This window comes from Tursiops truncatus, chromosome 6 (assembly GCF_011762595.2).
Source record: "Tursiops truncatus isolate mTurTru1 chromosome 6, mTurTru1.mat.Y, whole genome shotgun sequence".
Lineage (NCBI taxonomy): Eukaryota > Metazoa > Chordata > Mammalia > Artiodactyla > Delphinidae > Tursiops > Tursiops truncatus.
In genome coordinates, this window is record NC_047039.1 from 50,831,805 (window position 1) to 50,859,561 (window position 27,757).

Genomic DNA, 27,757 nt, shown 5'->3' on the forward strand with positions numbered 1-27,757 from the left:
TGAAACAAGACAATTATTTTCCATCCAAGTCTACAGATGCTCCCCCTCTGAATTCTATCCATGGACCATTTTGAGAAGGGTTCTATGAACCCCAGATTAAGAGATCCCTTATCTAAGGAATATACTACACAATCATAAAACTATATCCTTCAGCCTCTACTTCTCCGTCAACTTAAATAATAAGAAAGCTGCATACCTGGACTACTCTACTCAGAGAACCATAACATAATACGCTCTCAGTTTTCACTGAAGAAAAACATAAGCAACACTAACAAGAAAAAAACTTCTGCATCTTCTATGAAGTAGCCTTTAAAGATATAAACTGTGGGGCTTCCCTGTTGGCGCAGTGGTTGGGGGTCCGCTTGCCGATGCGGGGGGCGCGGGTTCGTGCCCCGGTCCGGGGGGATCTCGCGTGCCGCGGAGCGACTGGGCCCGTGGGGCATGGCTGCTGGGCCTGCGCGTCCAGAGCCTGTGCTCCACGGCGGGAGAGGCCGCAGCGGTGGGAGGCCCGCGTATCGGAAAAAAAAAAAAAAAAAAGATAGAAACTGTGAATGTTATTCAATATTTTCAATATGATAATCCATGTAATAAATTCCTCTTAGGGTTTAGTAGCAAAAGAAGTATTAATGGTTTGCTCCGTATGTTTGGAGAAATAAGAAAGCATCTTATATCTGCGGAACAACATGCAGCTCAGTTTAGCTAAACTGAGAATCAGATCAAGAAAGGTCTTGTATACCGAGCTAAAGAGTAGGAAATGAGGAACAATACTGCTGCTTTTACAAAGATATGTGACAAACCAAGCACTGCCAACATGCAATAACTCGTTGAAACCATTACAATAGCCAATGAGATGGTACGATTATTATAGCCATTTAAAATAAGTGCGAGAAAAAGAACAATGAAAAATGGTACATAAAATGACCCAGTCATATTGAAATACACACAAAACAACTTGAAAGAAGTAGACACAAATATTAATCATACTCTCAGGGAGATTACAAGAGCTATCTTACAGTGATATTTTACAAATACCTGTAAGCTGCCATAATTTTTTTTCTGGAACAAGGTGGAGGCTTAAAATATTTTTAAATATACATGTATTATTTTAGAATAGATCTGAGAGGAAATTTTTTCTTTTACAAAAATCTTAAAAAATAATTGTGTCGTTTTGTTAGACAGTATCTGGATATTCAACTAAATCTTCTAAGAAAAGGGTCTTAAAAGTTTTCTACAAACTGCTTATAAGTTGCAAAATATGTTAAAGCCTCATATGTTTCTTAAAATAATTTTGATTTTGTATATTATTTTAACAAATAAATATATTCTATGAAAATTGTGACACTGGAATTTTACACAGTCATGAACACTTCCAAGGATAAATTATTCATTCAAAAATTGTTCTTAAGAATGATAGGCAAATAAATTTTAATTTAGAAAACAAAACTTCTTTCACATTTTCCATATGCTTGAAAATTCTCAGAATAAAATGTTTGAAAAAATATGGGAAAATGCAAGAATAATAATTTTAAAAGTCACAAAATAAAAGTCAGTAAGTTAAATGTGGCTCAAAATAGACACTAATAGCTCAAGTACTAAAAATGATCCACGGTCAGATTGTACTTATTTCAATTTCAGATATGAGTGAAATTATGTGTATAACAAAATTCTCTAAATTACTTCTTCTCACACTTTACTGTGGTTATAAATCATCTTGTTAAAATGCAGATTCTGGCTGAATAGCTCTGGAATGGAGTCTGAGACTGTGCATTTCCAACACCCCACAGTTAATGCTGATGCTGCTGGTCGACAACCACACTTGGAGTAACACATCTTTTATTCTTTGTTAGGATTCACTAAAGCCTTTAAGCTTTCAAATATATACTAATAACTACTTATTAATACAAGTATCTTTACTTACTGCTTTGAACTTCCTAATATGAAACCTCAGTGTTGTGCCGAATACAACCTAGATTTCTGAGTTTTACCTGGAAGAGCTGCTATGACCTCTACAAAGTTAACTCAAAGTATACGATGAAAGAAAGCTGTGAGTAGTAATAGCAGGAGCATGTATATTTGAGTCATCTATCCTCTAGATAATTAAAATTCAATTATAATTGAAATGCGTAAATGTGTAAGAAAATGGATGAACATTCTACTCATAACCATCTACTCCTGTATTTGTTCAGAGATATTTCAAAGCAAATCAGCACAATTGTTTCTATCTCGAGAAATTCAGTCTGAACAAGTCATATAAAAATGCTCAGCTATCTATAGGGTTCCTTAGTCCACTCCTATAATGATTGATATCCCAGCCCTTCAGTGGAAGTAACATTCTCCCCTGTTTGAGGTAAATGATCTCTTGCAGGCACACCATTTGGATACCTGGAAGAGGTCATTTATCTCAAGTGGGCAAACACTTTAATGAAAGCAAGAAGGTTGCCACCTGTCCAGTATTTACAGAGAAACATGGAAACTGGGGTCTTTGCCCACTGCCTGTAAATACACCGTCAAAGTTTAAGAAGGCAGCAGTGGCATCTACCTTTAGCAAACACCTCACTTTCTGAGCAATGAATTCAAGCTACCACTATTGAACTTCCAGTTTCACAAAAAGGGATAAACTAATATACAGGTTCCACTGAAATGTCAGTGCACAAAAAAGAGATAACACAACATTTATTGGACAATTACATATACAAGGGACTTGGCTGAGAAAGTTACATTTACTCCTAATAACTCTATGAGCTAGGAACCACCCTTAGCCAAATTTTACAGATGGATGAAGAAGGATGAAATGATTTTCCCAATGTCACACACATAGTAAGCACTGGAACCCAGATTCAAATCTAGAATCCAGGTTCTTAATCCATATTCTACTGCATATCCAACATGTTTCATTTTCTCTCCTAGACAATTTTAAAACTTTCTCTCCTAATTAGTTAATAGTATAATTCAGAACTTACTCTAAAAAGATAAGCACCTAACTTTTCAAAAGAGTAATTTACTGATTTTTTTTGAACAATGATAACAGGAGAAGCAATAGTTACTATTTAATATATTAAAAGCTACTACTTGCTATTGCCATACATGTACTAGTTTTCCTGGAGCTAAAAAGAAAAAAGTGAAAATGAATGAGATAATGCCATTTGCAGCAACATGGACGGAGCTAGAGGTTATCATGCTAAGCGAAGTAAGTCAGAAAGAGAAAGACAAATACCATACAATATCACTTATATGTAGAATCTAAAATATGATGCAGATGAACTTATTTACAAAATAGAAACAGATTCACAGACATAGAAAACAAACTTATGGTTACCAAAGGGGAAGGGAGGGAGGGATAAGTCAGGAGTTTGCGATTAGCAGATACAGATTACTAGAGATAAACTAGGTAAGCAACAAGGTCCTACTGTATAGCACAGGGAACTATATTCAATATCTTGTAATAAACTACGATGGAAAAGAATATGAAAAAGATTTTATTTATATATATATATATATGAATCACTTTGCTGTACACCAGAAACTAACACAATATTGTAAATAAAAAGAAAAAAGTGACAATGATGCCATCAATAGGTAGTCCTGACATGTAATATGATTTAAATTTTCAGCAAGTTCTTCAAAAAGACAGAAGGAACAGAGAAGAAAAATCAGAGTTCCAAGAAATATCCTCTTTCATTTCAGAATTTTCACATTTCCTAAATAGACTTTCCCAAGATTTTGCCATTTCAATTTCCGACATGGCTGAAAGAATTAAGATACTATTCATAGTATTAGATGATTCAAGGGACAAGGAATCAATTGCAAATCAAAGCTGAACTGGTATTCTTGATACCTGCCCTATGATGAAAACCTCCTTTTGTAAATTGGTTAAATAGATGAAGGAATGCCCAACTGATATATATTACCCAGACATTACAATCATTCTCTAGAAGATTATTAACAGAAATAGAGAAAAATCCTCAAAAAGTATGATATTTTTTAAACTATAGCTATGACAGTTTATCATAAGCAAAGCACAGCATCACTTCTGTGATATTCTTGCTGAAAATGCATAAGCTAAATCTGACCATGAGGAAACAAACAAATCAAAATTAAGGGATATTCTACAAATAACTGGCTTGTAATCTTCAAGGTCACGATGGTCAAGGAAAAACTGAGGAACTCTTCCGTACTGAAGAAGACTAAAGAAACAGACTAAATGCAACACATAATTCTAAACCAGATCCTCTTGCTAAAAATGACGTGGTTGGGACAAATAGGGGAAATTGAATGGAGTCTGAATGGTAGTAATGTATCAGTGTTGGTTTCCTGATGTTGATCATTGCACTCTGGTTACGCAGAAGAATGTCTTTGAAATACATGCTATAATATGAGGGAGTGATGGGGCATCAAGTAAGCAACCTGCTCTCAGACCATTCAGGAAACAGAATTCTCTGTTGTGAACTACTTGCAACTTTTCCATAAGTTTGCGGGTATTTTGGAATAATTTTTAAATGAAGATATTAAAGAGTATGTAGCCTATGATATCATTTACATCATTTGTTAGTCTGCTAGTGGATGGATGAGTAGGTGGCATGAAGGGAGGAAGGAAGGGTGAATGGATAGAGAGAGAAAGAGGGATAAAACAGATTGGAAGAACACATAAGAACACATAAAAATGCTTACATTAACTATCCCTATATGATGGGAAAATACATTTGTTTTTGTTTTGTTATTGTTCTCTGATTTATTTCTTTTCCAAGTTTTCTGAATTGACCTGTTTTCTTGTATAATGGAGGTAGTAGAAGCGGAAGTAATTTGAAAAAAAAGAACAAACAAAAACAATCCTCTCTACTGCAGATGTTGATTAGCTGATTCATTCCATGCACAAACTCTTCCTTCTCTTTTGTCAATCTCCAGGTAGTCATCTAGGGAGAATCATGTGAATGACTCAGCTCAGGTCAATGAAACAAGCTCAGGCCAGGCCAATGAAACAACAGCAAAAGACTGCTGGGGAAGCTTTTGGGAAAGCTTTTGCCTTCCTGATATAAAGTGATATATTCAGCAACACATGTCTTCATATTTTTAACAATTTTGTTGAGATATAATTCACACACAATATAACTTACCCATTTAAAGTGTACAAATCCATGGTTTTTAATATAATCACAGTTATGCAGTCGTCACCACAAGCAATTTTATAAAATTTTAGTCACCCCCAAAAGAAACTCCATATCTATTAGCAGCCACTTCCCATAACCCCAACCCCTCCCCAGCCTTAGGCAGCCCCTAATGTACTTTCTGTCTCTAGATTTGCCTAATCTGCATATTCCAAATAAATGGAATAATATGATATGTGATTTCAAATAAATGGAATCATATTATATACAATCTTTTGTGATGTAGCATATGGCTTTCATGGTTCATCCATGTTGTAGCAAGCATCAGTACTACTTCATTACTCTTTATGGCCCAATTATATTTTATTGTTTGGATATCTGTCCATTACCCATTTATCAGTTGATGGACATTTGAGTTTGTTTCCATTTCTTGACTATGCATTATGCTGCAGTAAACATGCATGCACAAGTTTTTGTACATATATGTTTTCATTTCTCTTGGATATATACCTAGAAGGGGAATTGCTTGTTCAAATGATAACTCTATGTTTAATATTTTGAGGAAATGCCACTCTTTCCCAAAGCAGCTATAACATTTTTTATTCTCACCAGCAATGTATGAATGTCTTCACATTGTGTCCCTCCCTTCTCCTTCCTGCACAAATACAATCCTGATGCCTAAAAGTAGAGTGACCAGCTTAAAACTAGGAGGCATAAACACGAAGATGCTAATGGCTTAGCAGAAAGACATAGTCTGGATTTCTACCTACCTCCAGACTTACTATTTGGGAGGAAAAAAAAAAACCTTATATGAATAAGCTGCTCTAAGTGGGGGTCTTCTATTAGGTACAAAGAAAGAAAACCTGTGATGCCCCCACACATCCAATGTCATTATATTCAGAGGAAGAAATTTCTTCCTGATCTTTATACGTATACTAATTTATAACAGAACCATGTTTTAACAAGTTGGAGCTGTATGAGACATGTAAATGGTCTTGAAATTTTAAGATAAACTAATGTATTTTCATTTTATTTACTCTAAATTTTTATGAAATTTCTTCATTATTATTCAGTTAATGCAATAAATTTTAATGAAGACCGATATCTGAACTAAGAAAAGTATGTGAAAGAGTAAACAAAGGCATTCTAAGCACTTTACAAATGAACTCATTTAGTCCTCTAAACTCTGAGCTAGGTAAAACTTACTATTCCCACTCTACAAATAAAGAAACTGGGAAACAGAGTTTAAATAACTTGCCCATGTCATGTGGCTAGCATCAGAGTCAGTATTCAAAGTCAGGCAGAATACCTGCTTAACCCTACACTATGTTGCCTCCACTCTACAGCAATTTAGCAATTTTAGAACAGAAAATTAATCATTAGTAGTCTAAAAATGTATACAGGTAGGCGTGTGTGTATTCATGTTCATTAATGCTAAATGCTACTTTCATGGTGAGATGGGTGGTAAGGGAACAACAATATTTTTTAGCACCCACTATGTACCAGATACCGTACAAAATATTCAACAAGCATTATCTCATTATTTCCTCATAACAATGGGGAAGACGATACCATCTTCATTTATGGGAAAAGAGTGTGAGGCCCAGTAAAGTTAAGTAACTTGCCCAATTCCACACAACTAATAACTAGCAATGCTGAATATAATATCAAGTCTGTCCTGTTCAAAGCAATGCTCTTTCTACTACACAATGATTACCTATTTAGATTTTTCAGACACTTAAACTATAAACTCAACATGACTGTATAAACTGTTATGGCTTTACATTTATTACCCTTATCTGTTGATAATCAATCATAGACTTTGAAAATATTTTCCCACCTTTTCTGCTAAAATATCTAAAATTTCTACTAGGATACATTTAAAAATGAAAACACAATTGCCTAGATAACAATACATTAACCCTTCATCATGTTTTGAAAGAATTATTCTATAAGCCCAGCTAGTCACTGGAGAAGATCCACACTGATCATTTTTGTACTAGTTCAGTAACAATTATCTATCTGCCTGGACCATATCCTTTTAGGCTTGCCTAAAAATAAGTTTTCCTGAACTTGCTATTTCCTCAAGCCAGAGGCATACCAGGGTCTAACATCAAAGACAGCTTGCTCCTAGAGATAGGCAAGCACTTAAAACACCACTCTTGGTCTACCTTCTACTTCACAGGTCTTACCTACACATATTTTTATCAGGGTCTGAATAAAAATTTTGTCAATATTTTAACTTAAAAATGTTACAAGGGGCTACTTTTAGAAAATGTGCTCAGGGGAAATCGCTGCCTACTTTCATAAATCAACAATCTGATCCCATGGCAATGATCTACCCTTTCCCCCACTACTTCCCAATATGGTTAGAGTAGACAGTATATTTTATCCATAAGTCAGACCTGCTAGGCATGGATTTACGTTCTCACCTCTTGAATGTCCCTTCTTCCCATTCTATGCTTATTCCCACCTCTACATCTCTGCTTAAGCTATACCCTGCAGCTGAATGCCAGCTCTCCTCTCTAACTTACTGTCATTCTAGGCCCAACTAAATCACTAGTCCCTGAAGCCTTCCCAATACTCATAAGCCCACATTGAGCTTTACCTTCTGCGTATTCTTACATTTAAAGCCTGTACTTTCTCATCCAATCCTTGATTACATTCTGCCTAAGTTGTTCATGAGTTGTCGCTCTTATTCTTATGACCATTATGTATATTTTCTAGAAGATCGATCAAGTCACATCTTTTTCTTTCATCTCCTCAAGCATATAGCACAGTGATTAAAAAATGCATTAAATAAAGTAATAATATCAATAAGATTATAGCTTAAGAAACCAATCTACTTTTAGGTCCACATACCTGAAAAAATATGACTAACAAAAATCATCTGTTTATTAAACTAAACCCAAAAATTTATTAAGTTCTTTCAAGGATGTTACAATTTTGCTTTGAATTTATAATACCAACATTCTTAAAATATATTTATTTGCACTTTTATTTCAGACTCCAAACCCAGTATGTTGAGATTTGGCCGATACATTAAAATATGCATATTTCTTACCAACATTTATGGCCACAACCTAAAAATAATCTTCGGATCATAAGTTTTGTACTATAAGAGCCTAGTTTACATGTTTGAAATCACAATACATGATCTATATTTACACAACAGAATTGTCTGAAGAATTAAATTACATCCCAAATTATCATTTCATTAATACTTAGAATATTTCATTACGCAGGCAAGTATTAACAAGTCTACTATACATTTTTTTCTATTAATGTGTCTGAAACGACCATAATTAGTCCAATGACATAGCTTAAGCAGTAGGTAACTGTATGTTACTCTTTAAGTGTGGAGAAATTAGTTTTCATTGAACCTTTCACACAAACATGCCATGCAATCTGAGTCATGAAAAAATAAACTTGCATTTTAGACCTTTGGAAATCACTGGTTATAGGTGGCTTCACACCAAGTGGAAAGGAGCAGACTATTTAAAATTAAATAGAAAAAATAAAAACATGTTGCCAAATGAGAGAGAAAAATTTTCTACTGATTCAGTTATTATTTGGATTTCTAAAGCACATGGCCAGAAACAGAAGAAAGATTAAAACATTTGAAAGAATATTACCAGTAGTACTTAATAAAAAAGCTAATGATGAGTTTTCCATAGGAAAAGCATATCACAAAGGGGAAAAAAAGGTGAATGTATTCACTAAGAAGTGTCATTTAATTTCCCCATAAAGACAAAATTAACATCAAAAATTACATTAATTCACTACTTCATTAAATATAGATTTAGTAATCTCTCTGTACCTGAATAAAAGAAAGATAAAAACAAATACATTTTCTTCCTTGAAGGTTTATTAGAATTTGTACCATAAAGAATTTCTGGATATTTTCTTTTTAAATGTATTTTGCAAGGACATAAAAAGGGGAATCATACCTGTTTTACTAATAGCTTCCTGTAACTCAGCCATAGAACTGATTATTGCAGCAAGAAGGTCAGAACTGGTGAGCCAACTGAGAGTTCGCAAACAACGTAACTGCTCCTTTTGATGTTCTGCAAAAACAGAAAAAAATCCATTATGCAATTCTACAAAAATTTATTAAAATCCGTTTAAAAATTATGGCAATATTTAGCTATTTAAGAAGTAGATCAAAATTAGTATGTAGAACTTCACCTAGTGCAGAGAAGTCTATAATAGATGTGAGATTTTATTGACTTTATTTACGGTTCAATTTTTCCATATAAGAGAAGTCAAATAATGTATTTGATCATGAAACAAACAGGCATTTTATTAACTCCTCTCTATAGATAATGGTAACTGACATCATAAAAGAAAAGGGAGAAGGAAATTTTATTTAGCTCTACTTACTTAATAGCTTGCTTTTGAAAAGTTAAAAACTGAAATAATTGTTTCCTCAGAATAGTCAAGCATTCAAAAAAGTTAGCTATAAAACTTACATTTAGTTTCATTTTCATTCAATTCTTCAACAGATTTTTAACTCTGATCATTTTATACTAATTCAAAGAAAGTGAAAGTAAATTATGCTAATTAGTTTTAAATAGGGCAGAGTTTCTGGATTGACTTTATTGAAAAATCGCTGTACAAACTTTTCAATTTACTGTCAAAAGAGCATTCAAATATAATAAAGCTAGACAAAGTTGAAATCATATATATTTGCTACTTTCTTTATATTTTAATGTTTATAACAAAACATTAAAGCCTAATTTATAAATACACACTTATTCACACACACATACATATCTACATATGTATGTACATATGTTACATGATTTGACATTGTAAATGATTTTTTTATGTTTTTGCCCAACATATTCATTTCGTATGTCACTTACATTCGACTCAGATTTTTAAAAGCACAAATTATCTTACTTGGAAATTTATGCTTGTCTTTGGGCTCTCCTGTACACACTAACATGCCTATGCCTTCTTTGAAACTCTCCATCCAGGTAAAAAGAGAGGCACACGACTGGCCCAAAATCTTGAGTCTGTTTGCTGCCAAAATTGCAATAACACCTTTCCGGAATACACGTATTAATCCTTTGAATGCTTTTTTCTTCATCTTGGCTTCCTCTTGCTTCTTTTCCTCTACAATTGACAAAGCCTGGGCTAGAGTTCTAACTTCCAATTTTAACAACTCAAAGGTGTTGACCTGTTCCTGGAGAAAATCTCTCTGTGTGGATAAGGCAGATGATCGGCTATACAGAGGATATAAGGCACCAGCCATCAATGCGCAGGCCGCCAGCAAGGATGTTTGTTCCCTTTTAGTCTGTGATAACAAGTTTTTGAAATGTGTGTTTTCAACAACCAATTGTTCATGTGACTTCTCAATACGGTTCAACTTTTCCATATTTTTTTCAGCAATTTCTTGAAATTTCTATAAGAAAAGTCAAATAATATATTTGATCATGAAACAGGCATTTTATTAACTCCTCTTTTAAAAAAGAAAAACTTTTGCTGACAACTATTTCTTTTCCTTTGAAAGATCTATGGTCTAAAATATCCAAAAAATATATATGATAGAGCAACAGTGGGCCAAACAGCTTAGATCTAAATGTGCACAGTAATTTTTAAATCCCTTATATGGAAGCTTTACACAAAGTAGAGCACATACATTTAAAAATACTTTGTAAATTTCCTGTATACTTATGCATAAATACACATATTCAGAAAAAGAAAATTCCTTCTCTTCCATTCCTCAGTAACATGTATTTCCTACTTTTAAACAGAAATCATACCAGCATTAGAGGCTTTTCTATATGTAAAAAGACTTAACTTTTTGTCAAAATAGCAAAGGGTTAAATAAATAATACAATACACAGCATCTGACTATCTGCCATTTACTAGACAAGAGGGGACTGATTCTCAGAGCATACTCTGTTATTTCAGTTTCTTCCTCCCCAAGACAGAAGGCTGTACAAAGTACAGCTCCAGTGCTGGGAGTAAATACTAACTGTGGGCTGGGCCTCAGCAGCTCTCTGGTCCTTTTTTCCTGATCAAGATACTTATAATTCAAAACTTAATATGCAACACACAGAAATTTTAACTGCAGGCACTGGATTTTAATCACTAGAAAATAAACTAGCTCTCCCCATGAAATCTTATACCTAATCATTAAGGAACTGTTGAAATAGAGTAAATTTAGAAGATAACAGATGCCAATTTCTTTTACTGATGCATTTATCATTCGATAAACATTTCCTGATTGCTCACTAAATTCCACACGCTAGGAAAACAGACAAATAAATCAATGATTGTGGTACAATGCTGTGATGGAGCTATGCTAGATTGCCAGAGATGCACAAAAGGATGTTTATACCAAATGACGTTGACCAGCTTTTGGAGGAATATGGCAAAGGACAAGTGGGAGTGAGATGTGTAATAGAAAGAACAACAACAAAAAAATCTCAACTCCGCCAATAAGGAGGCTAGCCAATAGCTACCCTTGTAATAAAATTTAATCTAATCTAGTCCATGGTGATTTAACAGCTTTAGCTGAATCTTTACTTAACCAAATAAGCTGCCCTGGCTTGTCCACGGACTTCGTTCTTTTTAAAACAGGCCAAGGGAGTTCAATTTGAATAAAGGGGTCAGTCAGAGACAGAAAAAAATCATGCTCTATATAAAGTGAAGTAGTATCTTCATTATGAGAGAATCCTTTTGGGGGCATTAAGGAAAACATTTCTCTTTGTATTATTGGTTCAGGTCACACTCCGTCTGAAATTTAACAATGGTCCTTGGGAAAGATTTACAGTGTCTGATTCAAGAGTTATCCACGAACAACTAGAACAATCAGAGGCATTTCCAAAATTTACATTGGCAGGAAGTCTTCAAAGGTGTTCAGACTTAGAGAAAATCATACAAACTCTTAACTACTCTGCAAGATTTGGGTGTCAAAGCCTACCATGGACAATGTTGACAGGAAGTAGCCAAAAGGATTCAAACTTGTCGAAACACATGGCTGAGGAAAGTAACCCCCGGACCAAAACCAGTCCTGAGGCTAGGGGATGAGGTTCCCAAAGGTGCACGGTGAGTAGAAGGAGGCACTCAGAAGTACAGCCCTGAATACAAATGAGTAAAGGAAGTATACAAGAGGCCACTCTCTGATGGATTCAACTTCTTGAATGCTTTTCCTTGGGCAGGAGGGAAATTGGATTTAGTCTTGGTTTTAAATGTTTCTCTGCTATACTTTAATTTCCTTTATTTACTCCAACTATTCTCTGAAGTCTGATCCAGCCGTACCTGTGGTGGTACTGTGAGAAATAAAGGAATGGGGAAATAAGGGAATTGTAGCTTGCTCCAACCACATCTCTACTGATAGCCAAGTTGTGGCAGCAGTAGTTTATCAATGGGCCTGTGTCCCAGAGCTCCATATAAAGACCACTAGTAAAGGTCATGGTGTTCCACTGGGAGCAGCTGGAAGATGGAAGAAACTCTGAGAGCCAAGTAGACGGCTTAGAAGCAGATGTACAACAGCCTTTATGAAAAGGGAAAACTGACACAAGTTACAGCTAGAAAAAGCAGGAAGACTAGCATATAGCAAAGGAAGAGCCAGAAAACAGAGTAATGTGTTCTAAGGAAGTACAAATAATTCAGAATGTCTGAAGAGGAAAATGATGGAAATTTGACAAGTCTGTAGATAATAAATGATTAAGCTAAAGAATTTAAACTTTACCCAGAAAGCTATGAGAAACGATAAAAACTTGGGACAGTTGCTAAGCTTTAGTAAATGGATGGGAAAATTGGAAACATTAATAAAGACTGCCCGGGATAGCAGCAGAGTTGCAGGGAGTAGAGGGAGCAAATGGAAATTACGAAGTTTAATTCCATATTCACTCCAAAATCAACTCCACCAGTTCATTTAGAGAAAAAAAGGAAAATTATAGAAAATCTAGGATAAAAGAGGTGCACTGGTCATACCTAAGTAATGGAAATAAAAATGAACCTAATCAGGGTGGACCTGAGCGTCCTGAGGGGAAACGGCGAAAGGGAGGCGCGGGGTCTGGCTGGAGCGTCAGCGTCCCTCCTCCTGACTGTGGGGAAAGCGGCTTAAAATTCATCCCTAGGCTCTCAAGCCCCTTATTCAGCCAAATCCCTCTGAGCTCCTTCCTCCCTGAGCTAAAGTACCAGGGGGGACGGGACAGGGGAGGGGACTGGCACAGGTAATGCGGAACATCAAAAGATGATTGTTAACTAAGGAAAACCAGCTACCCAAGATCACTCATCCTGGGTTAAGCCAGCTGCCATGTCATGAGGACACTCAAGCAGCCCTAAGGAGAGATATAGTGGGAAGGAACTGAGGCCACCTACCTACAACCACAAGTTGCCAGGCTGCCACCTGCTAAAGAAGAGGATATGTCACCAATACCTGCCATTGGAATTTCTCCCCGGGCACAGTCTGTACAACAGTAGTTCTCCTTGCTTCTGTGTCTGCCCTTTGGAGGATGAGGCTATCTAAGAGTCTTGTGCAGAGGACCTTCAAGATGGCGGAAGAATAAGACGTGGAGATCACCTTCCTCCCCACAAATACATCAGAAATACATCTACATGCGGAACAACTCCTACAGAACACCTACTGAATGCTGGAAGAAGATCTCAGACCTCCCAAAAGGCAAGAAACTCCCCACGTACATGGGTAGGGCAAAAGAATAAGGAATAAACAGAGACAAAAGGATAGGGACGGGACCTGCACCAGTGGGAGGGAGCTGTGAAGGAGGAAAGGTTTCCACACACTAGAAAGCCCTTTCGCGGGCGGAGACTGTGGGGGGGCGGAGCGGGGGAAGCTTCGGAGCCGTGGAGGAGAGCACAGCAACAGGGGTGCAGAGGGCAAAGTGGAGAGATCCCCACACAGAGGATCGTTGTCGACCAGCATTCACCAGCCCGAGAGGCTTGTCTGCTCACCCGCCAGGGCGGGCGGGGCTGGGAGCTGAGGCTCCGGCTTCCATCGGATCCCAGGGAGAGGACTGGGGTTGGCGGGGTGAACACAGCCTGAAGGAGGCTAGTGCGCCACAGCTAGCCGGGAAGGAGTCCGGGAAAAAGTCTGGAGCTGCCGAAGAGGCAAGAGACTTTTTCTTCCCTCTCTGTTTCCTGGTGCGCGAGGAGAGGGGATTAAGAGCGCTGCTTAAAGGAGCTCCAGAGACGGGCGCGAGTCGCGGCTCTCAGCGCGGACCCCAGGGACACACATGAGACGCTAAGGCCGTTGCTGCCGCTACCAAGAAGCCTGTGAGCAAGCACAGGTCACTCTCCACACCTCCACTCCCGGGAGCCTGTGCAGCCCGCCGCTGCCAGTGTCCCGTGATCCAGGGACAACTCCCCCGGGAGAACGCATGGCGAGCCTCAGGTTGGTGCAACGTCACGCCGGCCTCTGCCGCCGCAGGCTCGCCCCGCATCCGTACCCCTCCCTCCCCCCAGCCTGAGTGAGCTACAGCCCCCGAACCTGCGGCTCCTTCAACCCCGTCCTGTCTGAGCGAAAAACAGACGCCCTCAGGCGACCTACACGAAGAGTAGGGGCCAACACCAAAGCTGAACCCCGGGAGCTGTGCGAACAAAGAAGAGAAAGGGAAATCTCTACCAGCAGCCTCAGGAGCAGCGGATTAAATCTCCACAATCAGCTTGATGTACCCTGCATCTGTGGAATACCTGAATAGACAATGAATTATCCCAAACTGAGGACGTGGACTTTGGGAACAACGATATATATATATTTTTTTTTCCCTTTTTCTCTTTTTGTGAGTGTATATATGTATGCTTCTGAGTGTGATTTTGTCTGTATAGCTTTGCTTTTACCATTTTTCCGAGGGTTCTGTCTGTCCGGTTTTTTTTTGTTTGTTTGTTTTTTAGTATAGTTTTTAGCACTTGTTATCATTCGTGGATTTCTTTTCTGATTTGGTTGCTGTCTTCTTTCTTTCCTTTTTTAATACTTAAAAATTTTTTTAATAATTATTTTTTATCTTAATAACATTATTTTATTTTATTTTATTTTATCTTCTTTCTTTCTTTCTTTCTTTCTTTTTTTTCTCCCTTTTATTCTGAGCCGTGTGGATGACAGGCTCTTGGTGCCCCAGACAGGCATCAGGGCTGTGCCTCTGAGGTGGGAGAGCCAAGTTCAGGACACGGGTCCACAACAGACTTCCCAGCTCCACGTAATATCAAACGGCGAAAATCTCCCAGAGATCTCCATCTCAACGCCAAGACCCAGCTCCACTCAACAATCAGCAAGCTACAGTGCTGGACACCCTATGCCAAACAACTAGCAAGACAGGAACACAACCCCATCCATTAGCAGACAGGCTGCCTAAAATCATAATAAGGCCACAGACACCCCAAAACACACCACCAGACGTAGACCTGACACCAGAAAGACAAGATGCAGCCTCATCCACCAGAACACAGGCACTAGTCCCCTCCACCAGGAAGCCTACACAACCCATTAAACCAGCCTTAGCCACTGGGGGCAGACACCAAAAACAACGGGAACTACGAACCTGTAGCCTGCGAAAAGGAGACCCCGAACACAGTAAGCTAAGCAAAATGAGAAGAAAGAGAAACACACAGCAGATGAAGGAGCAAGGTAAAAACCCACCAGACCTAACAAACGAAGAAGAAATAGGCAGTCTACCTGAAAAAGAATTCAGAATAATGATAGTAAAGATGATCCAAAATCTTGGAAATAGAATGGAGAGCATACAAGGAACATTTAACAAGGACCTAGAAGAACTAAAGGGCAAACAAACAGTGATGAACAACACAATAAATGAAATTTAAAATTCTCTAGAAGGGATCAATAGCAGAATAACTGAGGCAGAAGAATGGATAAGTGATCTGGAAGATAAAATAGTGGAAATGACTCCTGCAGAGCACAAAATAGAAAAAAGAATGACAAGAATTGAGGACAGTCTTAGAGACCTCTGGGACAACACCAAACACACCACATTCGAATTATAGGGGTCCCAGAAGAAGAAGAGAAAAAGAAAGGGACTGAGAAAATATTTGAACAGATTATAGTTGAAAACTTCCCTAATATGGGAAAGGAAATAGTCAATCAAGTCCAGGAAGTGCAGAGAGTCCCATACAGGATAATCCAAGAAGCATGCCAAGACACGTATTAATCAAACTATCAAAAATTAAATACAAAGAAAAAATATTAAAAACAGCAAGGGAAAAGCAACAAATAACATACAAGGGAATCCCCATAAGGTTAACAGCTGATCTTTCAGCAGAAACTCTGCAAGCCAGAAGGGAGTGACAGGACATATTTAAAGTAATGAAGGAGAAAAACCTACAACCAAGATTACTCTACCCAGCAAGGATCTCATTCAGATTTGACAGAGAAATTAAAACCTTTAAAGACTAGCAAAAGTTAAGAGAATTCAGCACCACCAAATCAGCTTTACAACAAATGCTAAGGGGACTTCTCCAGGCAGGAAACACAAGAGAAGGAAAAGACCTACGATAACAAACACAAAAAAATTAAGATAATGGTAATATGAACATACATATGGATAATTACCTTAAATGTAAATGGATTAAATGCTCCAACCAAAAGACATAGACTGGCTGAATGGATACAAAAACAAGACCCATATATATGCTGTCTACAAGAAACCCACTTCAGACCTAGGGACACATACAGACTGAAAGTGAGGGGATGGAAAAAGATATTCCATGCAAATGGAAATCAAAACAAAGCTGGAGTAGCAATTCTCATATCAGACAAAAGAGACTTTAAAACAAAGAATATTACAAGAGACAAAGAAGGACACTACAGAATGATCAAGGGATCAATCCAAGAAGAAGATATAACAATTGTAAATATTTATGCACCCAACATAGGAGCACCACAATACATAAGGCAAATACTAACAGCCATAAAAGGGGAAATTGACAGTAACACAAACATAGTAGGGGACATTAACACCCCACTTTCATCAATGGACAGATCATCCAAAATGAAAATAAATAAGGAAACACAAGCTTTAAATGATACTTTAAACAAAATGGACTTAATTGATGTTTATAGGACATTCCATCCAAAACAACAGAATACACATTTTTCTCAAGTGCTCATGGAACATTCTCCAGGATAGATCATATCTTGGGTCACAAATCAAGCCTTGGTAAATTTAAAAACTTGAAATAGTATCAAGTATCTTTTCTGACCACAACGCTATGCGACTACATATCAGGTACAATTATCTGATTTTGTACAATTTTGTACAATTACAGGTACAAAACTGTAAAAAATACAAACACATGGAGGCTAAAGAATACACTACTTAATAACCAAGAGATCACAGAGGAAATCAAAAAATACCTAGAAACAAATGACAACGAAAACATGATGACCCAAACCTATGGGATACAGCAAAAGCAGATCTAAGAGGGAAGTTTATAGCAATACAATCCTACCTTAAGAAACAAGAAACACCTCAAGTAAACAAACTAACCTTACACCTAAAGCAATTAGAGAAAGAAGAACAAAAAAACCCCAAAGTTAGCAGAAGGAAAGAAATCATAAAGATCAGATCAGAAATAAAGGAAAAAGAAATGAAGTAACTGACAGCAAAGATCAATAAAACTAAAAGCTGGTTCTTTGAAAAGATAAACAAAATTGATAAACCATTAGCCAGACTCATCAAGAAAAAAAGGGAGAAGACTCAAATCAATAGAATTAGAAATGAAAAAGGAGAAGTAACAACTGACACTGCAGAAATACAAAGGATCATGAGAGATTACTACAAGCAACTATATGCCAGTAAAATGGACAACTTGGAAGAAATGGACAAATTCTTAGAAAAGCACAACTTTCTGACACTGAACCAGGAAGAAAGAGAAAATATAAACAGACCAATCACAAGCACTGAAATTGAGACTGTGATTAAAAATCTTCCAACAAACAAAAGCCCAGGACCAGGTGGCTTCACAGGCTAATTCTATCAAACATTTAGAGAAGAGATAACACCTACGCTTCTCAAACTCTTACAAAATATAGCAGAGGGAGGAACACTCCCAAACTCATTCTACGAGGTCACCATCACCCTGATACCAAAAACAGACAAAGATGTCACAAAGAAAGAAAACTACAGGCCAATATCCCTGATGAAGATAGATGCAAAATTCCTCAACAAAAGACTAGCAAACAGAATCCAACAGCACATTAAAAGGATCATAAACCATGATCAAGTGGGGTTTATCCCAGGGATTTAAGGATTCTTCAATATACGCAAATCAATCAATGTGATAACACCACATTAACCAATTGAAGGAGAAAAACCATATGATCATCTCAATAGATGCAGAGAAAGCTTTGGACAAAATTCAACACCCAATTATGATAAAAACCCACCAGAAAGTAGGCATAGAGGGAACTTACCTCAACATAATAAAGGCCATATATGACAAACCCACAGCCAACAATGTCCTTAATGGTGAAAAACTGAAACCATTTCCACTAAGATTAGGAACAAGACAAGGTTGCCCACTCTCACCACTATTACTCAACAATAGTTTTGGAAGTTTTAGCCACAGCAACCAGAAAAGAAAAAGAAATAAAAGGAATCCAAATCAGAAAAGAAGAAGTAAAGCTGTCAATGTTTTCAGACGACATGATACTATACATAGAGAATCCTAAGGATGCTAGAGTTAATCAATGAATTTGGTAAAGTAGCAGGATACAAAATTAATGCACAGAAATCTCTTGCATTCCTATACGCTAATGATGAAAAATCTGACAGTGAAATTAAGAAAATTCTCCCATTTACCATTGCAACAAAAAGAAAAAAATATCTAGGAATAAATCTACCTAAGGAGACAAAAGATGTTTATGCAGAAAATTAGAAGACACTGATGAAAGAAATTAAAGATGATACAAATAGATGGAGAGATATACCATGTTCTTGGATTGGAACAATCAACATTGTGAAAATGACTATACTACCAAAAGCAATCTACAGATTCAATGCAATCCCTATCAAACTACCAATGGTATTTTTCACAGAACTAGAACAAAAATTTCACAATTTGTATGGAAACACAAAAGACCCCAAATAGCCAAAGCAATCTTGAGAAAGAAAAATGGAGCTGGAGGAATCAGGCTCCCTGACTTCAAACTATACTACAAAGCTACAGTAATCAAGACAGTATGGTATTGGCACCAAAACAGAAATATAGATCAATGGAACCGGATAGAAAGCCCAGAGATAAACCCACACACATATGGTCACCTTATCTTTGATAAAGGAGGCAAGAATATACAGCGGAGAAAAGCCACCCTCTTCAATAAGTGGTCCTGGGAAAACTGGACAGCTACATAAGGAGAACACTCCCTAACACCATACACAAAAATAAACTCAAAATGCATTAAAGACCTAAATGTAAGGCCAGACACTACCAAACCCTTAGAGGAAAACATAGGCAGAACACTCTTTGACATAAATCACAGCAAGATCCTTTTTGATCCACCTCCTAGAGAAATGGAAATAAAAACAAAAATAAACAAATGGGACCTAATGATACTTAAAAGCTTTTGCACAGCAAAGGAAACCATAAACAAGACAAAAGGACAACACTCAGAATGAGAGAAAATATTTGCAAATGAAGCAATTGACAAGGATTAATCTCCAAAATTTACAGGCAGCTCATGCAGCTCAATATCAAAAAAACAAACAATCCAATCCAAAAATGGGCAGAAGACCTAAATAGACTTTTCACCAAAGAAGACATAAAGATTGCCAGCAAACACATGAAAGAATGCTCAACATCATTAATCATTAGACAAATGCAAATCAAAACTACAATGAGATATCATCTCACACTGGTCAGAATGGCCATCATCAAAAAATCTACAAACAATAAATGCTGGAGAGGGTGTGGAGAAAAGGGAACCCTCTTGCACTTTTGGTGGGAATGTAAACTGATACAGCCACTAAGGAGGACAGTATGGAGGTTCCTTAAAAAACTAAAAATAGAACTACCATATGACCCAGCAATCCCACTACTGGGCATATACCCTGAGAAAACCATAATTCATAAAGAGTCAGGTACCACGATGTTCACTGCAGCTCTATTTACAATAGCCAGGACATGGAAGCAACCTAAGTGTCCATCAACAGATGAATCGATAAAGAAGATGTGGTACATATATACAATGGAATATTACTCAGCCATAAAAAGAAACGAAATTGAGTTATTTGTAGTGAGGTGGATGGACCTAGTCTGTCATACAGAGTGAAGTAAGTCAGAAAGAGAAAAACAAATACCATATGCTAACACATAGGTATGGCATCTAAAAATAAAGGTCATGAAGAACCTAGGGGCAAGTCGGGAATAAAGACACAGACTACTAGAGAATGGACTTGAGGATACGGGGAGGGGGAAGGGTAAGCTGGGACAAAGAGAGAGTGGCATGGACATATATACACTACCAAACGTAAAACAGATAGCTAGTGGGAAGCAGCTGCATAGCACAGGGAGATCAGCTTGGTGCCTTGTGACTACCTAGAGGGGTGGGATAGGGAGGGTGGGAGGGAGGGTGACACAAGAGGGAAGAGATGTGGGGACATAGGTATATGTATAACTGATTCACTTTGTTATAAAGCAGAAACTAACACACCATTGTAAAGTAGTTATACTCCAAAAAAGATGTTAAAAAGAAAAAAAATGAACCTAATCATTCGGGTTCTAGGTGGCTGCCTATTCACACTTTTACAGATATCAAAGTCTCAGGCAGAAGTCGGTTTTTAACAAGTATCACTTTTTTGACCAAAAAAAAAAAAAACTGTAAAAATATATATATTCTAATGTTATTTTAAATATTTCAAAAAAATTCAGTCACTGGTCAAAATCAAATGGATTGTGGAAGGAGAGATAAAAGTAAAGTAAACCTATTGCAAAAAGATTTAATTTTACTGCATGATAGATTCCTCTACTCTATATAGCTGTTCCACTTCCACAGAGCACCAGGTTAAAGTTAAAGCATTGCAGAGAGACAACCAGAAACAGATAGTCCTGGGATGAGGATAAGAGAGTAATTAAAACATGGCTAGAAATGGATAAAAATCAGGAATATATTACAAAAAATACCCTACTTCTCTATATATAGAGGAAAAACAGGAGCATACTGGAATTTTTGGAAAACAGAATTGAGATTCTTGACTTACACAGCCAGTTTTCATTTTAGGCTACCTGGTAAAAGCAGTAGTGATGTAATAAAGCAATTTTAAAGATCCTCATGTCATTTTTTGTCTCCCAAATTTTGATGATTTGTATTGGTTATTTATTTTAAAGTGTTACTTAATATTAATTACTACCACTATGAATGATTTCATGAGACTCATCATATAATTTGTATTGTAAGAAGGAGATGCTATTCACAAACTGCTAAAAGAATAAAAATAAGACTAAGAATATGTATGAAGTGGTAAATTCTACCAAATATTCAAAAATGATTCAATACCTATCATTCTCAAAATCTTCCAAAAAATTGAAGAGGAGAGAACACTTGCTAATGCATTTTATAAGGCCAACATTATCTTGATACCAAACCCAGACAAGCACAAGACAAAAAAAATAAAATTATATGCCAATATCTTTAATGAACATAAACGGAAAAGTCCTCAACAAAATAGTAGCAATTTTGAATTCCCTGGTGGTCCAGTGGTTAGGACTCCAAGTTTTTATTGCCGAGGGTCCGGGTTCAATCCCTGGTTGGGGAACTAAGATCCCACAAGCCACACAGCATGGCCAAAAAAAACAACTTTAGCAAACCAAATACAACAGTACATTAAAAGGATCATACACCATGATAGTGGGATTTATTCCAGGAATGCAAGGATTGTTCAGTATCTGCAAATCAATCAACATGATATACCACATTAACAATACAAAGGATAAAAATCACATGATTATCTCAACAGATGCAGAAAAACCATTTGACAAGATTCAACACCTATTTATAATAAAAGCTCTCAATAAAATGGGTATAAAAGTAAGGTACCGTAACATAAGAAAGGCTATTTATGACAAACCCACTAGCATCATACTCAGTGATGAAAAATTAAAAGCTATCCCTCTAAGATCAGGAACAAAACAAGGATGCCCACTCTCACCACTCATATTCTACTTGGTATTAGAAGTCCTAGCCAGAGCAATTAGGCATGAAAAAGAAATAAAAGACACCCAAATTGGAAAAGAAGAAGTAAAACTGTCCCTATCTGCTGATGATAGTATTTTATATATAGAAAATCCTAAAGTTGCCACCAAAAAGCTATTAAAAATAATAAATGAATACAGTCAAGTTGCAGGGTACAAAATCAGTATACAAAAATGTGTTTTGTGTTTCTATACACTAACAACAAACTAGCAGAAAGTGAAATTTAAAAAAAATCACACTTACAATCACAACAAAAAGAATAAAATACCTAGGAATAAATTCAACCAAGGAGGTGAAAGACCTGTAGACCGAGGACTATAAGACACTGTTGAAAAAACTGAAGACATGAAGAAATAGAAAGATATTCTGTGTTCATAGATTGGAAGAATTACAACTGTTAAAATGTCCATATTACCTAAAGCAATCTACAGATTCAGTGCAATCTCTATCAAAATCTCAATAATAGGGCTTCCCTGGTGGCGCAGTGGTTGAGAGTCCGCCTGCCGATGCAGGGGACAAGGGTTCGTGCCCCGGTCCAGGAAGATCCCACATGCCGCGGAGCGGCTTGGCCCGTGCGCCATGGCCGCTGAGCCTGAGCGTCCAGAGCCTGTGCTCCGCAACGGGAGAGGCCACAACAGTGAGAGGCCCACACACCGTAAAAAAAAAAAAAAAAAAAAAAAAAAAAAAACAACTCAATAATATTTTTCACAAAAATAGACAAAAAAAATGCTAAAATTTGTATGGAACCAATAATAGTCAAAGCAATCCCCAGGGGAAAAAAAAGTTCAAGGTATCACATTCCCTTATTTCATATTATACTACAAAGCTATACTAACCAAGAGAGCATGGTATTGGCAGAAAAACAGACAGACAGATCAATGGAACAGAACTGAAAGTCCAGATATAAACTCTCACATATATGGACAATTAATTTATATTAAAGGAGTAAAGAACATACAATGGATAAAGGACAGTCTCTTCAATAAATGGTGTTGGGAAAACTGGACAGCCACATGCAAAAGAATGAAACTAGATCACTATCTTACACCATATACAAAAAAGTTAATTCAAAATGGATTAAAGACTTGAATGTAAGAACTGAAACCATAAAAATCCTAGAAAAAAACATATGCAGCAGTATGCTCTCATCAGCTTTAGCAATATCATTCTAGATATGTCTCCTAAGGCAAGGGAAATGAAAACAAAATACACAAATGGGACTACGTCAAACTAAAAAGCTTCTGCACAGCAAAAGAAACCAACAAAACAAAAGGACAACCTACCAAATGGGAGAAGACATTTGCAAATCATATATCTATAAGCTGCCAATATCCATAACATAAAAGAACTCATACAACTCAACAACAACAACTCAATTAAAAAGTGGGCAGAGGATCATTTTTCCCCAAGAATAAAGACAGCCAACAGGCACATGAAAAGGTGTTCAACATCACCAACTATTAGAAAAACGCAAGTTAAAACAGCAATGAAATATTATCTTGTTACCAAACCAGGTCCATTTGTCTAAGGTGCAGCAAGCCAAACGCTGAGACAAAGACTTGCAGCAGAGAAAGGGTTTATTCACGAGGCAGCCAAGCAAAGAGATGGGAGAACAAATCTCAAATCCACCTCCCCAAAGATGAAGGGCCTGGGATACTTCTGGGTAAAGCTGAGGTATAGGGAGTGTGGGGAAAGTAATTGGAGACAAGAAAAACGTGAAGTATCATCATTCTGCACAGGCACAAGTAAGCTACATGCTTCTCCTCGGGATGCACGTTCTGTAGGTGGAGTTTTGGGCCTTCTGACGTCAAAAGGTCACTGATTGTACATTCAGGCATGCCCATCTGGAGGGTTGGTGATCTCACCAGATCAAACTCTAACTGGACACAGCTGACTCCAAGTTCCTGAAAAACAACTCAGGCAAACATTTTTTAGGCTACCTGATGCTTACAGAACAATTAAAGCAAGCTTGATCAGTGAAGGCAGGTTACAGTTCATTACTTATTAAGCAAGTTACAGTTTAATGGATCTAACTGATGACTACCCTCAGTCTCAATCTCATGTGCATTAGAATGGCTAATTATCAAAAAGACAACAAATAAGTATTGGTGAGAAGTGGAGAAAAGGGAACACTTGTGCACTATTGGTGGGAACGTAAACTGGTGCAGCCACTGTAGAAAACAGTATGGAGATTGCTCAAAAAATTAAGTATATACTTAATTTACTACCATATGATCCAGCTGTTCCACTTCTCCAAATTTATCCAAATATGAAAACACTAATTTGAAAAGATATATTATTGCACTGAACTCTGCAGGCCTGCAAGTCTTGGAGTTGCCAAGCCTTGACACTGAAGAAAGAGCCCAGAGTCAGTGACAGAGAGTAGTGATTTACTGGACAGGGGGATCTTACACAAAGGGTCATGGAGCTACACCCCACCATGTGGAGCAGATGCTGGGCAGGACATGACAACAGTCTTTGCTACTCACGGGAGAAGGAGGCTACCATTTATAGGGGGAATTGATGTCAGGTGGGCTCATCAGTTACCAGGAGCTAATTAAGCCTTATAATTAAGACAACTGGATAGTCATGTGAGTGAAGCAGGGACTGGTCTAGCCGAGGATGTACAGAGAGCAAGAGAACAGGCATCTTGAGTGTAGCCTAACCATACATATATGCACCCCTATGTTCACTGCAGCATTATTTACAAGAGCCGAGATATGGAAACAACCTCACTGCCCATCAACAGATGAATGGATAAAGAAGATGTGGTATATACAAGCAATGGGATACTATTAAACCATAAAAAGGATAAAATCTTGCCATTTTCAACACGGGTGGACCTTGAAGGTATTACGCTAAGTGAAATGAGCCAGAGAGAGAAAGACAAATACCCTATCAATTCACTCATATGTGGAATATAAAACACAAACAAACAAAAACAAAATAAATGAAAAAAAACAAACCAAACAAAAACAGACATGTAGACACAGAGAACAGAGTAGTGGTTACAGAGGGAAAGGGTCAGGGGAGGGCAAAATGGTTAAAGAGGGTCAACTGTATGGTGATATATGGAAACCAGACTTTTGGTGGTGGGCATGTTATAGTGTATTCAGAAGTCGAATTAAAATGTACACATGAAATTTATATAATGTCATAAATCAATGTTAGCTTGATTTTTTTAAAAAGAAATTATTAAAAAAGAATATATGTGAAGTCTGTATATAAATAAAAATAAACAATCTCTGAAAGACTTTGTCTAACAACCATCTGTTGTCCTAAATCATTCTTGGTTTATATATTCAAGATACCAAGTATTAACAGTTATCAAAAAAAAATCAACCAGGACAACATTCAATTAAATAACTAGGATTAGCAGAGTGGGATATTTGAAATAAAGATTTTAAAATAATGAAATTAAGTACTTAAATTTTTAAAGCTCTTTTGACAAATATGAGATTAAGAAAACCACACTAATATTAATGCTAATAAATACTGAGAGTTTGGATTATTTCTTAACAATTACATTTCTGCATTCCTGGCAGATCCACTGAAATCCAGAATTACAGATTTGACTGCCTACTAGGCATCTCCCCCTAGATACCTCATAACCATCTCAAGTACTGCTGTTTTTCCTCCTAAAGGTGTTTATAATAGTCCTCTTTATGAGTACATTGAACCAACATCCACCCAATTGTTCCAGTCAAAAACTTTTTAGTAAATCTTAATTCCTCCTTCTTTCACCTGATCCTCTCCAACCCTAAATCAAAGCCATCAGCAAGCAATGCTAGTTACATGTCGGACTATGTCAATCCAATCCTATTGCTGAAACTCTTTACTGAACCAAGGTCTCCCCTCAGGTCACAACACGCCCACATGCCTTCTCCTGTAAAGACTTCACTTTCTCCTAGGATCCTCAACTTGATGAAAAAGGAGATGATCTGCTCCTTTGCTATCCAGACAGGAACCTCACCACCATTGTGACTTTTCACAATTTATCCATGGTCTCTAGCACCACCAGGTCCTTTCCTTTCAATTCCCCTAACACTATTCAAATTCTAACAATTTCCTGAGCCCATTTCAGGGTCCATCTATTCCATGACACCTATTACTAACATTCTCATTCATGCTGACTTCAACCTTCTCTGAACATAATTAAACCACTCAGGCACTTAATTCCTGCACTGCTACTTAACTTATTTCATGTGTACATATCTACTCTCCCTCAAATACAATAGAGTGCTAGTTCCTAGAGGCCAGGAATTATTTACTACAGTGCCTGTCACAATGCTCTATATGCTGTGGGTATTTTATAAATATTAAGTGAATTAAATAATCCTTTATAAAATGTTCCCTGACGCTTAGCACAGTGCTTTGCCTATAATAAGCACTGAGTAAATACCCAATGAATAAAAAGTTTTACAAAGGTAAAGAGAAGAAAAATATAATCCAAAAAAGATATGATTTCCAAATATAATTTGGAACTTATCAACATGTCAGAATTCTGTTTTAAATTAATTCTGATATTCCAGAGAGACTTTCAGAGTCATTGCATTATTTACTGTGAATTATTCTTGAAGAACAAAGCTTGTTTGATGGTAAGGCTAGAAACAGCTATAAGAGCAAGTATTCCTTAAAATAGAAAACCTATGTTCTTTACCAGAGAAGACTAAAGACCAATATTTTTCAAACAAACATAAGGAACATCACTTTCAAATGGGACAAAAGCATTCCTAGTACTGGTATAATCTGCTCCTTAGTGTGTTTAATTTCAAAAATAATATTCACAAATCCCCCCAAAAAAATTCTTTAAAAATTTTAACAACCTGAAACTATAAAATTTATACCTTTTACACAGACTTTTTTTGGCATGTCAAAAATATTGTCTAATTTTATTAGTTTTCCTTGACTTTTAGATTCAAAGTGCACCCAAAATGAGGGGGAGAGGACAGTTTCTTTCCTTAATGAATCATGCACTTACTTCCTGAAACACAGGAGCCTTAAGGGATACGTTACTGGCTTTCAGCAACCCGTGAACTTTGAGACTTTGGGCCAGAAATTAGAAACTTCCCTACGGAGTACAATTCTTTTTTATCACTTTCACTTGCTGATTTCTTATTCTTTATGTTGGCAAAAAGACAAACTGCAAACTGGACAGTCAGTGACAAATAGATATCAAAGGACTACATTTTAAAAGTCTTTTATACGTTTCATATCTTGTCTTTTTATGCAATGGTAATATTTTAAAATATAATAAACATAAATTCGCCAGCTTTTCCTACAACGTAAATGTTTCTCTGTTAAAAAATAAAGCACATTTTGTGGAGAAATTGGAGCCTTCATACGCTGCCTGTGGAGATGTTGAAATGGTGCAGAGGCTTTTGAAAACAGTTTGGCAGTTCTTCAAAAAGTTAAATATAGAGTTACCATGTGACCCAGAAATTCCATTATCTGGTCTTCATATATATACTCA

At 36.8% G+C, this 27,757-nt stretch overlaps 1 protein-coding gene across 5 annotated transcripts in view; it reads right to left on the minus strand.

The window, feature by feature from the left end:
• CCDC171 (coiled-coil domain containing 171) overlaps window positions 1-27,757 on the minus strand; it is a 361,756-nt gene that overhangs the window by 165,862 nt on the left and 168,137 nt on the right. For all 5 annotated transcript variants that reach the window (XM_073806109.1, XM_073806110.1, XM_033858077.2 and 2 more), the window contains 2 exons: window positions 10,008-10,512; window positions 9,053-9,169 (listed from right to left, as the gene is read on the minus strand). In XM_073806109.1, the coding sequence (XP_073662210.1) occupies window positions 9,053-9,169; window positions 10,008-10,512 (622 nt within the window). The remainder of the gene's footprint in view (window positions 1-9,052; window positions 9,170-10,007; window positions 10,513-27,757) is intronic.